This window comes from Panthera pardus, unplaced genomic scaffold (assembly GCF_024362965.1).
Source record: "Panthera pardus isolate Hobbes unplaced genomic scaffold, ASM2436296v1 HiC_scaffold_17, whole genome shotgun sequence".
NCBI lineage: Eukaryota > Metazoa > Chordata > Mammalia > Carnivora > Felidae > Panthera > Panthera pardus.
In genome coordinates, this window is record NW_026526732.1 from 80,434,567 (window position 1) to 80,449,748 (window position 15,182).

The window sequence follows — 15,182 nt, forward strand, 5'->3', positions numbered from 1 at the left end:
CAGCATTCCCATAAGAGGAAATGAGAATGGGGCTTAAAAGGAAATTTATTACATTCACAAGTCCCAGAGATGGTGTCACTGAATGCCACTTAGAGCCACAAGGGAAACATCAGGTTTTGGTCAGATGGCAAAAGGCAGGAGCAAGGAAATGCTTAAGCTAGAGCCTTTATTGGGGTCTTTATGAGAAAGGCATGGCAGAGCAAGGTAAACACTTTAGGACTGGCTAATTTGAATAATTCCAGTGGGCTTTGGGGCATAGGGTTGGTCTATCTCTAAGAATTGGTTAGTCCTGGGAGGGGCAGGCTCTCTTCAGGTCTGTAAGAATCCCAAATCACCAGAGCATCAGGAACACAAAAGATAGGAAAATATAATTTACATAATTAGTCCTGTGATGAATGGATGCAATATAGACAAATACATAATGTAAGATAACCACCATTAATGATAATTAAAAAAAAAAAAGAAAAGAAAAACTCTTAAGTAAACTAGGAATAAAGGGGAACTTTGAAAACGTGATAAAGAGTATCTGTTTAAAAACCTACAGCTAAATTATACTTAATCATGAAAAACCAAATGCTTTCCCCCTAAGATTGGGAATGAGGCAAAAGATGCCTGTTCTCACCACTGCTTTTCAACATAGTACTGCAAATTCTAGCCAATGCAATAAGGTAAGAAAAAGAAATAAAAGGCATATAGATTGTTACAGAAGAAATAAAACTGTCCCTATTTGTAAAAGGTAATAATGCTATTTCCCTTTTGGTCATACATACTTGATCATAATTTAAACTTGATGGTGCAAACTCAAGCTACGTGTTGAAAAATGTAGTTACATACTTCTGGTCTATGGAAAAGATGTATTACTCTTTCTCTTTTAAAAGATACCATATTCAAATAATTTTATACCCTTCTGTTTCTTTCTGCTTTCACTTGTCTGTTTTTATTGCTTCTAATCTATTGCCTTATTTTATACACAGTTGACTAGGTAGATACTTTAGGTGATTCCACTTCTCCTTTGTCTGATGAAGTGTATAGGCTTTGTGACAACTATTTACATTCACAATTCCTGATTAATGCAGAGTTCCCAATTGTAGTACTAAAGTTGAGGTTAGTAGAATTCAGGCCTCCACACAAATGGAGTATTAGTGTATTTCTATTGTTTTATCTCCTTATTTTATTTTTTATTTATTTTTTATCTGCTTATTTTGAAGATCTATGTCAGAGCCTTTAGAGTTCATAGCTAGTATAAAATTTTGAGTTTTATTATATGAAATTTGTTAGTTGTGGATCTAAGGTTTTTTTCAGTACGCTTAATCCTTTTTCCAGAAAAACTCTACCCTTTACCTCTTCCTCAAGAAAAAGCAGCAGAACTTAATAGCTTCTTGAATGAGAAGAACCTATGTTGACTGCAATAAAAGGGAGAGGGCATGAAAAAAATAAAAATTATTAGGAAAAAAAAAAAGCCTTGATGAGGAAAGTAAGGGATTATTAATAGTTCTAGGACTTATACTCATCACAGGAATTGTATGTCAATCCCTGTGCTGAGTATTAATGCCTTGTGGTAGTGATGTTAATAGTAATACCACCTGTTTTTCTTCTTTTAGGACTACAGAGACATCATTGACACTCCAATGGATTTTGCTACTGTTAGAGAAACTTTAGAGGCTGGGAATTATGAGTCACCCATGGAATTATGTAAAGATGTCAGACTTATTTTTAGCAATTCCAAAGCCTATACACCAAGCAAAAGATCAAGGGTATATACTTAAAACTGGTTTTGTCTATGTTTAATTTAAATGAAATTAGTAGCAAAGTATGTTAAGTAACTAAATGTTCTGTTAATTAAATATAGAGCAAAATTTATATTATGTTCTTAATGGTATCCTAGTGGAAAAAAGAATTCACATATTTTTATTTCTTTCCTTCTATAAAATAAAAGTGATGACATTAATGTTTAGGGATGGTTACTTTTCCTTAACAAATACCACATACTTTTTGTCCTGATATATATTAGGGCTATGTGGGCTTAACTTTTCCAGCTATTTTCTGCATTAATGGAAAGGTATTTTTGTGAATCTTTTATAAAAATGAGTAAAATTATAAATATCATTTACCTCTCTTTGGGCAGACAAGATATCACAAAAGGGTGATATATGGAAATGAAATGAAAAAGAATAGGGGCACTTGGGTGGCTCAGTCGGTTAAGCGTCTGACTTTGGCTCAGGTCATGATCTCACAATTCATGAGTTTGAGTCCTGCATCAGGCTTTGTGCTGACAACTCAGAGCCTGGAGCCTGCTTTAGATTCTGTATCTTCCTTTCTCTGCCCCTCACCCACTCGTGTTCTATCTCTCAAATAAATAAATGTTTTTTTTAAAAAAAAAAAGGAAATTAAAAAAAGAAAAAATATAGATGATAGTCCTAGGTAACAGGTTCAAAACCTCAGGGATAGTTTCAGTGTGATAGAGTTCAAAGGAATTTTGTCTGTATAGGCCGTGTGAATTGATACTAGGGCTCTTATTTAAGAATCTGAAATCCAGGGCCCTTGGGTGGCTCATTTGGTTGAGCATTCAACTCAATTTCAGTTCAGGTCATGATCCCAGGTTTGTAGGATCGAGCCCTGCATTATAATGGCTCAGTGCTGAGCATGGAACCTGCTTAAGATTCTGTCTCTCCCTCTGCTCCTCGAACCACCCCCCCCCCCCAAAAAAAAATAAAAACTTAGACTCTGAAACCTTGGAAGATTCCTAATCCAAATGTAAAAATAGTTTAATTGTCAGGGCACCTGGGTGGTTCAGTCAGTTGAGTGTATGACTATTGATTTCAGCTCAGATCATGATTCCAAGGTCATGGGATTGAGTGCTATGATGAGCTCTGCACTGAATGTGGAGCCTAGTTAAGATTCTCATTCATATTCTCTCTCTCTCTCCAAAAATTAAAAATAAAACTTACAAAAAATACAGTTTAAATGTAAAAAGGCTTTAGTTTTACTCTTCATCTAAAGAGATTGGAAAAATATAATGTTTAAATTGTTGAAACTTTTTGCTAAAAAAAATACTTAAGTTCTATGTTAATATTTACTGAGCAGGCATTTTCCTTTCCACATTTAAACACTTTTTTTCTTATCGTAGATTTACAGCATGAGTTTGCGCCTGTCTGCTTTCTTTGAAGAACACATTAGTTCAGTTTTATCAGATTATAAATCTGCTCTTCGTTTTCATAAAAGAAATACAATAACCAAAAGGAGGAAGAAAAGAAACAGAAGCAGCTCTGTTTCCAGTAGTGCTGCATCAAGGTATATGATTTATTTTAAAAAACATCAACTGATCTATAACTTTGTCATCTAAATGATAGAACTCGGTGTTTTTTAATACTTCCTTTACTATTCCCTATATTGCAGAATGATATATTTGACATGCAAGTTCCTATGATGTGGAGGATTTTTAATCTTTTAACTAAAGCTATACTAGTGTAAGTGCTTAAATTCAAACTGCTAAATCTATACAGTAAAACAGCATTTTTAGGATAGTGATGGCATCATGCTTTCTGTCATATAACTGTAGCATTTATGGCAATCCTTCACTAAATATTCACTTTCAAAGGCTCACAACCATATGAAATCCACTACAAATCTCATATTTTAACATATTTCATAATAGTACAAATATTGAATCCAACAGTATTATAAAACTATTTTATTTATCCGCATAGAGCTATAGGAATGACTAATGATATTATTTTATTTACAGCCCTGAAAGGAAAAAAAGGACCTTAAAACCCCAGCTAAAGTCAGATATCTCTACCTCTCCATTCTCTACACCTACACGATCAATACCACCGAGACATAATGCCACTCAGATAAATGGTAAAACAGAATCCAGTTCTGTAGTTCGAACCAGAAGCAATCGAGTGGTTGTAGATCCAGTTACCACTGAGCAGCCATCTACTTCTTCTGCAGCAAAGGCTTTAATTTCAAAAGCTAATACATCTGCAATGCCAGGGAAAACAAGTAAGAATCATTTACGGTTTCTAAATTGAAGTATATATGATTTTTAAATTTAGCTTTTATTTTGCCAAATGAAATATATGAGATTTTTGTAAATTCCAGCAGAAAGTGTTGGTTTTGCTCTTTTTTGCTTATTTGTAATAAGAAAAAAAAATGACGTTTAGTAATGTTAGCATAGAATACTTAAAAATGGTAACTCTGATCCAAACTGCCTGGATTAAAATCCTAGTACCCAGACTTGCTAACAATTTGCTATGGCTTACCTTCATAATCTTGAAGTTACTGGACATCATCAGAAAGGTCTGAAACTGTTAAAAGAGTTTATTTGTGTATTCCTTTTTCCTGTTTGAAAGTAGATTTCCTAAGAAAGCATTAAGCAACTCCTAGGTTTTATCCTTTCGCTAATTCAAGCAGTCCAAATTACAAGTAATCCCAACCTCCTTGCTTATTTATAGGTTAAATAATTTAGCTTTTAATTGTGTGTGTGTGTATGTATATGTGTTTCAGTTCTAGAAAATTCTGTGAAACATTCCAAAACTTTGAATACTCTTTCAAGTCCTGGTCAGTCCAGTATTAGTCATGGCACTAGGAATAATTCTGCAAAAGAAAACACAGAAAAGGAAAAGTCAGTCAAACGTAAAGTGAAATCATCTGTACTCTCAAAAACATCCACTCTTTCAAAGTCATCACCTATCATGGAGCAAGGTAAGGTATTATTTGTATCTTCCAAGATAAAGTAGGTATTTCTTAAGAATGATGCTTTTTGTTGGAGGTAGCATTTATATCCACTTTTTCTTAGGTTGCTCATTTAAAAGTCACATTCTGTATTAGTTGGTGCATTCAGTGAGACATCTTTTGATTTGCAGCTTTGTGCCCAAAGCAAACTGTATTGTCATTAAATTTTAAGAGCCAAGAAAAACTTGCTTTATGGAAATAAAAACAAATTCTAGAATCAAAGGCTTTTACTGATGTAAGTTAACTAATTCCTGACTTCATTATTACAAAACCTTAAAAAGTATTTTCAGGTAGTTTAAATTAAATTAGATTTACTTAACCAAATGTATACGCCTTTCCTTTTTAGAAAAATTAAGTTGTTCTTACATCACAAAATTCAGCACACTGCCCTGCCCTTCACTAAATGTTAACTCATCAGGGTTGTCCACAGCCCGACCTTTGTTCTGTCATAAAACTTTTAACCCTTTACAGTTATGCTTCCAAGTTCTCTCATCTGCAGATTTTCATTTTAAAGGCTTTATGTTTGAACAATGGAGAAAGAAACTGATACAGTACACCCTATGATGTGTTAAAACAATTATGGCTTATTGGCAGTGAGCAGTTCGAGAAGAAGCATTTTGTATCACAGCTTCCAATGTATGCCTAAACAATTTCCTCTTCAATGTTCTCCTCAGACACCTCTCAAAATTTAATATTTCTACTGAAATGTCCTTTTATATGTATAATGGCATTGGGATATACCCCTCTATGTAAGCTTAAAGTCAGGGAGTCATCTAGCCTTCTCTTCCAGATCTACTTCACAGTCGTTAGTTTCTGTTATTTCTGCCTCCTTAATTTCCCTAAAATCGGTTCCTCTCACTTCCATGTTTTTAATTCAGGCCTACATAATTTCTCACCTGGACTGTTCTAGTTTTCTAACTGGTCTTGCTGTCTTGATTCTCAGCTCTTCCCTTACCCAATACGTCTTCCACATTGCGTAAAAGTGATCTTTCTGATCATTTATCTTTAGCACAAATGCATGCATGCCCATACACACACACAGTTGAAATCCTTCCCTGCGTTCAAATCATCCATAGAGTCAGATTTTAATGTTTTTGCTTATTATATAAGACTCTTCATTACTTGGCTGCTGCCTAACATTCCAGCTTTCTTTACTTTTCCCTCTCCTTTTTATGTCCCAGCTATCCTATACCACTTGAAGTCTCTGAAATATCATTGTCCTTTTCTTCCTTCTTTGGAATGTCTTTTTTTCCCTCCCAATTTAATGGTTTCCTATTACCTTTCAAGTTCCACTTTGAAATATTATCCACTCCAGGAAGCCTCTTCTTGGGTTCTTTAGACAGAATCAAGCACTTCTTTTATGTTCCCAGAACACCCTGTTCATTGCTTTTTGTGGTAACACTTATTATTATTTTTTACATGTGTTTGTATCCAGTGGAATCTGAACTTCTGGGTTTAATTACTTTTTCAGTCACTTATACTTACTATATAGTGGTCAGTAAGTGAATAAAGAAGCAAATGACTTTGTATATCAGTGTTTTACATTTTTATTATTTGCTTCCTTTCTGAACTAAATTCAAAGTTTTTAGTATATTGGCCTTGCTTCTGTCACTTTGAACCCTACGGAAATCAGATGTACATAGTGAATTGGTTCTAGCATTACAATAGGGGGTCCAATAACCAATTTGATTTATAAGTTTTGCGTATCACAAATATGAGTTACCACTGCAGTATAGAAATATAATTAGCTAATAAGTCATTAATGATGACTTATTACATAAACATTGACACCTGGATTAACTGTTAGAATCAAGAGGCAATTCTGTCCAGTGGAAATATAATATAAACCACTATAAATCATGTGTATTATTTTAAGTTTTCTAGTAGCTACTGCATCTAATAATAAACAGGTAAAATTACTAATTTTAATAATTTATTCCATCATATCAAAAATACTGTCATTTCAACCTGTAATCAATATTCAAAATGTACAGTGCTTCAGTATTCACATTTAAATTAAAAATTGAGTTCCTCAATTGCATAGCTGTTTCAATTGCTCAGTAGCCACATGGTTAATAACTACCATACTGAACACAGGCCCATATAAAGAGTGTTACATTCATTCTTAACCTTTTTACTTAATGCATTGCTTTGCAAAGTTGATGAAACCTGTAGTCCTTTCCCCAGAAAATGCCCATAGGCATATTCACACAAAATTTGGACATTTCAAGAAATTCATGGAGTCCTTGAAGCCAAGCTGTAGAATTTCTATAGTGAGTATGTGGACTGGTTATTTACAACCTTGTCAGCAGTCTTAATGTAAAACAAGTAAGATATACAGAATCCTCAGACAGGTTAAGTGTAATTGTGTGTTAGAATATACTTAATTACTTTATTCACACTCACACACATTTCTCCCCTCTTCCCACTCCCCTCCTTATGCCGGAAAACCACTAAAGAAAAGTATTTGTATCATGGGGGTCAGGAAATGAGGGCTTTGCCTTTTCCCTTTGCTTCTGGCTCTGGCCTCTTGTGACCTCTTGATTTTTTTCTTGATACATATGAAGTATAATTCAAGCTATGACAGATACCATTATGAGGAAGTATTCTCTTTAAAAGCAGTGTTCATCTCTTTAAAAGCAGTGTTCATTTCTTTATGTATTTTCTTTAGAATATTGCAGTGTAGATCACCCACCACAACCAAACAAAAAAACTTAAGAACTTTAGGAGAACAAAGGTAGTAGTAATACATGTTTGTCATCTTTTTCCTTCATCTAAAGGGGTAATAGCATTTATTTTTAACACAGAAAGGCAGTTCACCATGGTCTCTAGATAGATTTAGAGTTTGATCTCTAGAATTTTATATTTTTTTATAAAGCACAATAGCCTTTATCTTGGAGTTTGTTGCAATTATAATGGCATACATAATAGATTTGATTGATACATGGATTCAGTACTGCTTATGGTAATAAATCAATTGTTTGCCATTCAATTACGTAAGGATATAGGACCGTTTCAAAGAGCCTGTGAAGGAAACTACTGTTTAGTTGTTTACTTCATCCTTTTTAAACTATTCTGAGAACATAGTTCATAACCAAGAGTAACTGATTTCTAGTGTTGTAGTTAGGATAGAGGAAGAATGTCAAAGGCATGGTAGTTTTTATGGGGAATAATTGATATAAATTATTCTAATAAATGTACTCAAAAACCTCTTTTGTAGTAGGATTAGGAGAGGAAATTCTTCTTACCTCTGAGGAACATAAGCAAATATTTAAATTGTAAACTCTTCTCTGATACCAGAGAGGGTATGATGATCGTATCCAAAAAGGAATCAAATAAGAGCTAGAAACATTCCAGTCTTGATATCCCTTTTTCTTCCATCCCTAGTAGAAAAAGTTATTAGAGGTAAGTGGAAGGAGATGTTATGCTTACTATGTATTCAGATTACCAAGTTAAAAGGTCATGGATTTTATACTAACATCATTTTCCATGATTGAGCTGCTTAAAGGTAGGAATACTGAAAACTTGCTAATGAGGTAAGCAGTAAAGTTCTTTGTGGTTGCTAAGCTCTATACAAGTGAATATGGTCATTTTGTGTAATCCAGTGTTCATATATTAGAACATGTAGTAAAGGTAATAATGCTAAGAAACGTTGGCTGATCTCAGCTATATCATAATTTACAATGTTAACAGGTTATTTGCTGAGTGTCATTTCCCTCATGTGAGGTCATTAATGATTTCATTAAGGGTCTGTCTTCCTCTGTGAGTTTTAAGTAGAAGATAATATCATTAAACTATTAGCCTTCTGTTAGTTCCTTTTCTCATTTTAGTAAAAACAAAAATTAGAATTACGTGCTTACGTAAGTATAGCAGTGTCCTTATGACTAGTTTGAGAGTCAAATAAAAAAAGCAATTCCCTATGTTAAGTGTACTGTTGTTCCTTTTTAGCAGATTGCAGGAACAATGCTCTTGTACCAGGAAGCATTCAAGTAAATGGCCATGGAGGGCAGCCATCTAAACTTGTAAAGAGAGGACCTGGAAGGAAGCCTAAGGTAGAAGTTAACACCAATAGTGGTGAAGTTATACACAAGAAAAGGGGTAGAAAGCCCAAAAAACTACAGTATGCAAAGCCAGAAAACTCAGAGCAAAATAATGTACACTCAATCAGAGACGAAGTAGTTCCTTCTTCAACATGCAGTTTTCTTTCTGAAACTAATACTGTAAAGGAGGATCTGTTACAGAAAAAAAGTCGTGGAGGCAGAAAACCGAAAAGGAAGATGAAGACACAAAAACTAGATTCAGATCTCATAGTTCCTACAAGTGTTAAAATGCTAAGGAGAAGTAACCGAAAAAAGACAGATGATCCTATGGATGAGGAAGAAGAGTTTGAGGAACTTAAAGGCTCTGAACCCCACATGAGAACTAGAAACCAAGGTCGAAGGACAGCTTTCTATAATGAGGATGATTCTGAAGAGGAGCAAAGGCAGCTGTTGTTCGAAGACACCTCTTTGACTTTTGGAACTTCTAGTAGAGGACGAGTCCGAAAGTTGACTGAAAAAGCAAAAGCTAATTTAATTGGTTGGTAACTTGTACCAAAATATTTTACTTCAAAATCATAAAGCAGGTACAGTTAAGGAATACGTAGAACTAAGGCTTCTGCTTCCTTGCTGCTATGGTGGATTAGGGAATGTTTTGATTTGCAAAAAAAAAAAAAAAACAAAAAAAACACAAACAAACAAACTTACAAGACACTTCACTTCTTTAAATGAATATATATATATAAATATATACATATATATTTTAAATGTTTGCTATTTATTGCCTTTAGATAGGTTATGCATTTCAACATTCATTTCATTCACTGTTTGAAACAAAAGAAATTGAGGACCTATAATGAATTCCCAGTTTATTTCTGGAAAAGACAGTTCTGCTATACTCTTAAGGAGCATAATATTCCTAGTGATAGAGCATTTCATGTTAAAATGAATTATTTTTGACCAAGCCAGGTACATTTCTATTGATACAGAAGGTCGTGCCCCTAGGAAGACAGATGTTACCAGAGTTAGCAGTAAATTCAGAAGTGTGTTTCCTCTAAAGATAAATATAAAAATTCCCACCATTTGATAACCCTAAAAAGTTTAATTTAACTATAGATTGTTCATCTACAAAGAATCTAGATGAGGCTTTTGCTGTATTCCATTTCTGCCAAACATAAGAGAAAATGTACTGATGGAAAGGAAACATATCCACATTGGAAAACATTTGACTGTCTAATTTTTCAGACCTTGATTCTTATATCAATCACTCAATCTCTGTTTATTGTGCCAAAGACTGAGAATCAGTGCAGTGGAAAGCCTGTTTTTGACTGTCAGGACAGCATACACTTTTCAATATTGGAAAGGCTATATATTATTCTAAAGAGCACGTTATTAAAAAGAGTTATGCTGAGATGTATCTTTTTTTGGTACTTAATAGTAGAAAATAATGCACTGGTGGGTCCTTTGACAGAGATGTTTTAGAGAAAATGTTTAAGTGGTTAAAGGATTCAAGGAGAATACAGGAAAAAGGTATGGGATTTGATGTTTACTTGTTGATCTGGATTAATGTCGTTTCTAAACTTTAGACATATCTAATAGGCTAAAATGACTTACAAAGAAATGTGTCTGTGTGTGTATGTGTATATATTGATAAATGGGTATAATTAAATATATATACAAACACATACTTATATACTATTACCCAGGTATAAATTCTTTTTTCAGGATTTTTTAGATAGTGGTAGAATAAAAATAATTTTAAAATGTCATACTTTATAGTTTAATTTTAAGGGGAAGATTGGTTATTTTCAATTATTAAAGGTTAAAATAGGCCAAATCACTTTTTATGCAATCATGTTTTATACAGTGGTCTCATTGCACATTGTGTTTTTTCTGCACTTTTTATGGTATCCTTATCACGCTGGTATGTCAATATACACCCTAAAGAAAAATTCCATTTAATGATTGTGCCTTGTATTCTATTATTTTTTGCATCATTAGTAAAATTGAGTTGTCTATTGTAAATGATAACTATATGACTTAGGAGAATGTATTGCTATATGTACTGCTATGGAAAAGGAAAGCAGTTATTTATTTGTTTATGGTACAGTAGTTATTTTATACCTTAAAAACCAACATAAATACCATTTCTATTGTTTAAAAATTGTCCATTTTTTTAAAAGTTTAAAGAATGTAGTATTTTCTGAGGACTGGTATGGTACAAAAATGTAACCAAAATTTTCAGATACTACATTTTTAAAAAGTGAGGATGGGAAAATCTGTATCAGCATGACCCTGATGTAGAAAAATAAAGTCTTTAATTGAACCTTGGCAAAATACATTACATAATTATTTCTTTACTTATTTCTGGTAGGGATAAATGTTAGCCGTCATTTAATTGTCTTGAAGAACAGTGGAAAGTGATGCATTTGGGCTTTTTAGATCATTTGTACCTAAATTTGTACAGAAAACCTCCTGTGAAATTAAGTAAACCATTTTCCAGATCTTAACTGGATTGCTGTGATTTTGCAGTCGAAAAATAATTTCAAATTTTTCAGGTTTTTTGTATATTTATTTTTTTCTAACAAATATATTTAACTATATAATTAAAAGTCAGTAGTTAAACTCTTCATAATGCAGAAATGGATGGCTTGGTTGTATAGTAAAATGAGTCTTTCAGTTACACCATTATTGAGAATAATGTGTATGTTTGAAATTTAAGTCATTAAAGTAATTAGTTGCTTTTGAAGGCAATCTGTTTGAAACATGTAATTTCCTGATGTTATCTGCATTGTGTTGGAAAAAAAAATAGACTATAAATCCATTTTTGTAAAAAATAAGTGTACAGTTTTAAGGTGTGTACAGAAAAAGGAAGAGCGTACACAGTCTTAGAGTGGAATATACCTCTAGTATGATGTATGGATTCGTTCTAACTCTTGAGCAAAGAAATGAGTAATTACCATCTTACATGCAACAAGTAAATGTATTATTTCTGTTCTAAAGACACTGTATATTTATGACCTTATTTGGACATTATTAGACATTGGTTTCTTAGTAAAGCAAAAATGACATGGATTCAGATTCTTTGTAATTAAAACATTTAAAAATGTATTAGTAATATCAGATATATTTAGATTTTATATTTTTATAATTTAGCTTCTATACATTGCAAAAGTTGAATTGAGAAATTTATGTCATCACCATATTTTTGTTCTGTTTGACCAGATATCAAAAGTATTGGAAAAAATTATCCTCTTTAAGACAGTGACACCATGTATGTATTCTTTGTAGGCCAAAAGAAAATTTGGCAGTTGTCTTAGGTGAGCAATAAAAACCTCAAGTTTATTGAAAGCTTCAGAAATATAACTTATTACATACATGGAAAATATAAATCAATTTCTGTGTTTTTAAGTACCTAATAATCTCTCCACCTGGTAGTCTCCAGTCCCAATCAAATCTTATAAAATTATAAAATGTTGCAAATGAGCAGTATAAATCATTCAATCAAATTACAGTCTCATAACTCTGGGCAATAGATCTATACCTTCTTAAAATTTTATCCTGTTTTCTGCTTAAATTTATGTACTAAAGATTTGTTGGTCTTGTTTCTATTTTTATTATTGGCACAGCTTCACAAATTTGAAGGCTCTTTGTTAACATTATTATGAAACTATCTTCCTCCTTAAATTTAATTAGAGTAACTGTATAGAATTATTGTGGGCTTGATCATGTCACATCTGAAATACGAGTTTGGCAGAATTTAGTGTCGCTTGGAAATGAATTGCGTTAAGATAGACTGGTCTGCAAAAAGATCCTCATGCAGCACATGTGTGTTAACACCTAGAACTGACCCTTATCTGGAGTGTAGTATATTAATCAGACATTTTAACAGATGTATTCAAATAACATTTTGCTTATGTTGTATTCACATTTACATGTTTTAAAATATGATTAATAATATAAATTAGTTCTTCTAGCTAATGTTTAATTCTAGCATTCCATTTTATACAAACATAGCTTGTATCTCTCAAATGTCAACTAAAAGCAAATTGTTATTCTGAATGTTTTTATTCACCTGAAGTTAATTTTTGAGTAGGTTGAAAGGACCAAGATACTTGAGTGTTTAAAGGGCTATAAGCATTCTTATATGCAGGAAATACATGGTTGTAGAGTCATAAAAGGGGAAGTACTTATACGTTCTGTGAATTACCCCCATACTAAGAAAGTACTTTTTACATAACAGGTTGTGATGTGGTTTAGTTACGTTTAGGTGAGAATTTATTTTCCTATTGAAATTAGAAAAATACACCTTTTCCTTACTTTCCTCCTTGCACTTCTCCAAAGTTCCCCAAATTTCCAAGTGATTTGAACTGAATATTACATTTACTAAGAAACTACTTATGTTCTTAATTATACTAAGCTAAGCACTCCAAATGATGTTTTGTACTATGTACAGTAACTAAGAAGAGGTCAAATTGAGTCAGAAGACTGTAAGTACCACTTTTGACGCTCCAGAGATAAATCTTGTACACACTACAGTAAAACAACTAGAAAATATTATGAGCTATAAGTATATATTATTTTTAGTTTTGATAGCTCTGTGTTGAAGTACTTCTTTTAATGCAGATAAAATCATCAGGAAATTAACCTTTATATGGCACAAACCAAATACGTAATAGTGGGTGGCTATGAGTTTCTACATTTAAGGAGCTAAGAGAATAGGTTTGAGATGATATATAGTACACGATAGGATACAGAGGCACACAAATGCTCATGACTTTTAAGATTGTGTGTGATTAATCACAATGATAAACTATAAATTGAGGCAAAATACAAAGTTACATTTTTGGACCATATTAAAACTGCAAGAAGATGAGGTCTTATTAAAGATCTTTTAGAAAACTGTTAAATCCTGTCACACGATATTTAGACGTGTAGAATGTAGCTCAATTTTTTAAAAGTAACTGACCTAGAGGGTTAAAGTTGAAACTGACACATTTTCAAATTAAAATTATACTTATTTTGTACAGAAAACAATGTTAAACACAAGCAAATCTGTTGTATGTAATAAGTAACAGAGTTTAAAGACAAATTATTTAGCTTTATTGAGGTTTTTGTTTTTTTCCTTCCAGAAACCTGGAAGTATCATGTTATAAACGGCAGTCTCACACCAGAATAGCAGTGCCCTTTCTTTTTGTACATATTGATTGGACCTTTCTTTACTGTTATGTGGACACTTTCTATGTTAGTTTTGATGCATAATTCTTTGAATCCTTTTATACAAACTAGAATGTATGTGTAAGAATTCCTGTCCCTGCAATGTAGTAACTACAAACTTATTTTTAAAATAAATAGAAAACTTGTTTTTCTAAGCTATTTTGTAGAGCCTCCTGATTTCTTATTTCCTCTTTTTTTTGGGGGGGGGGGGGTGGTAACACATAACGTGCTCAGTACATAATTTCAACAGGCACTGTACCAAAGAAGCCATTATGTAAATGCTGGTGCATTAGAGTTTTGCCCTATTTAGCAAAATGTTAAAATTAATAGCCAGTTAAAGGATTGTGGGTACACTAATTCCAAAATAACCAAAGGTTGAAAATAAGTCACTTGCCTTTTAATGTGTACATTTTATTTTAAATTATTAATTTGTTACTATGTACAAGTTACTGTACTGGGTGATAAATAGTATTCAGATATGTAAGATAATTCAAAGGAACAGTTTGTGTAAGTATTTTTTCAAAAATGTGAAGTAAAATTTCTGCAAAAGAAATGGAGGAATGAGGAAATATTTCACTTGTTAAACAGTTACAACAAGATAAGATTTATGAAAGCATTGCTTATTGACTTCCCAAGAATCCCAATTATAGTAAAAAGAATATATAAGGCTATAATAAATGACAATTCAGATTAAGCAGCTAAAGGGATGATTTGTATTTTTGTGCTATTGATCATTTCTCCCTACGAAATTTTGTTTAAATGACTAAAATTTCTAAGTTGAGGAAAGCAGGTATGCATTCCTGGGGCACTTTTTTTTTTCCTCTTTCTAAAATAGACGGATACTTACATGTGGTACATACTTAGAAGAACCAGTCAAGAAAAACTGATTTTCAGCAATCACTTTTTACTGGTTTCTTTTTGTAATAGCATCAATTTTATGTTCGAGGCTGTTTCCCTATTATTTAAGGACAGTAAGATTAAAACCCAAAACACAAGACTTCTGTCCCTTGCAGTATAATACCTTGTATCTGTAATCTTTCTGCACTTAACACATTTACTGTGTATTGATTGCTCTTTGGTTTTGTTTGGGACAAGAATAGTAGAAAGATTCAATGAAATACCTTTTAGCCTGATTAGCTAGACATGGTGGCAGCAGCGTAATGGAATGAAGTAGGCATAGAGTTGAGTCCT

The 15,182-nt window shown here is 32.7% G+C and overlaps 1 protein-coding gene across 3 annotated transcripts in view; it reads left to right on the top strand.

The window, feature by feature from the left end:
• PHIP (pleckstrin homology domain interacting protein) overlaps positions 1 to 14,150 on the top strand; it is a 138,469-nt gene extending 124,319 nt beyond the window's left edge. For 2 of the 3 annotated variants that reach the window (XM_019442703.2, XM_019442705.2), the window contains exons 36-40: positions 1,602 to 1,754; positions 3,128 to 3,291; positions 3,746 to 4,005; positions 4,510 to 4,707; positions 8,686 to 14,150. In XM_019442703.2, the coding sequence (XP_019298248.1) occupies positions 1,602 to 1,754; positions 3,128 to 3,291; positions 3,746 to 4,005; positions 4,510 to 4,707; positions 8,686 to 9,323 (1,413 nt within the window). In that variant the 3' untranslated portion in view covers positions 9,324 to 14,150. The remainder of the gene's footprint in view (positions 1 to 1,601; positions 1,755 to 3,127; positions 3,292 to 3,745; positions 4,006 to 4,509; positions 4,708 to 8,685) is intronic. The other variant, XM_019442704.2, reaches the window with a different exon arrangement.
• The last annotated feature ends 1,032 nt before the right edge of the window (positions 14,151 to 15,182 follow it).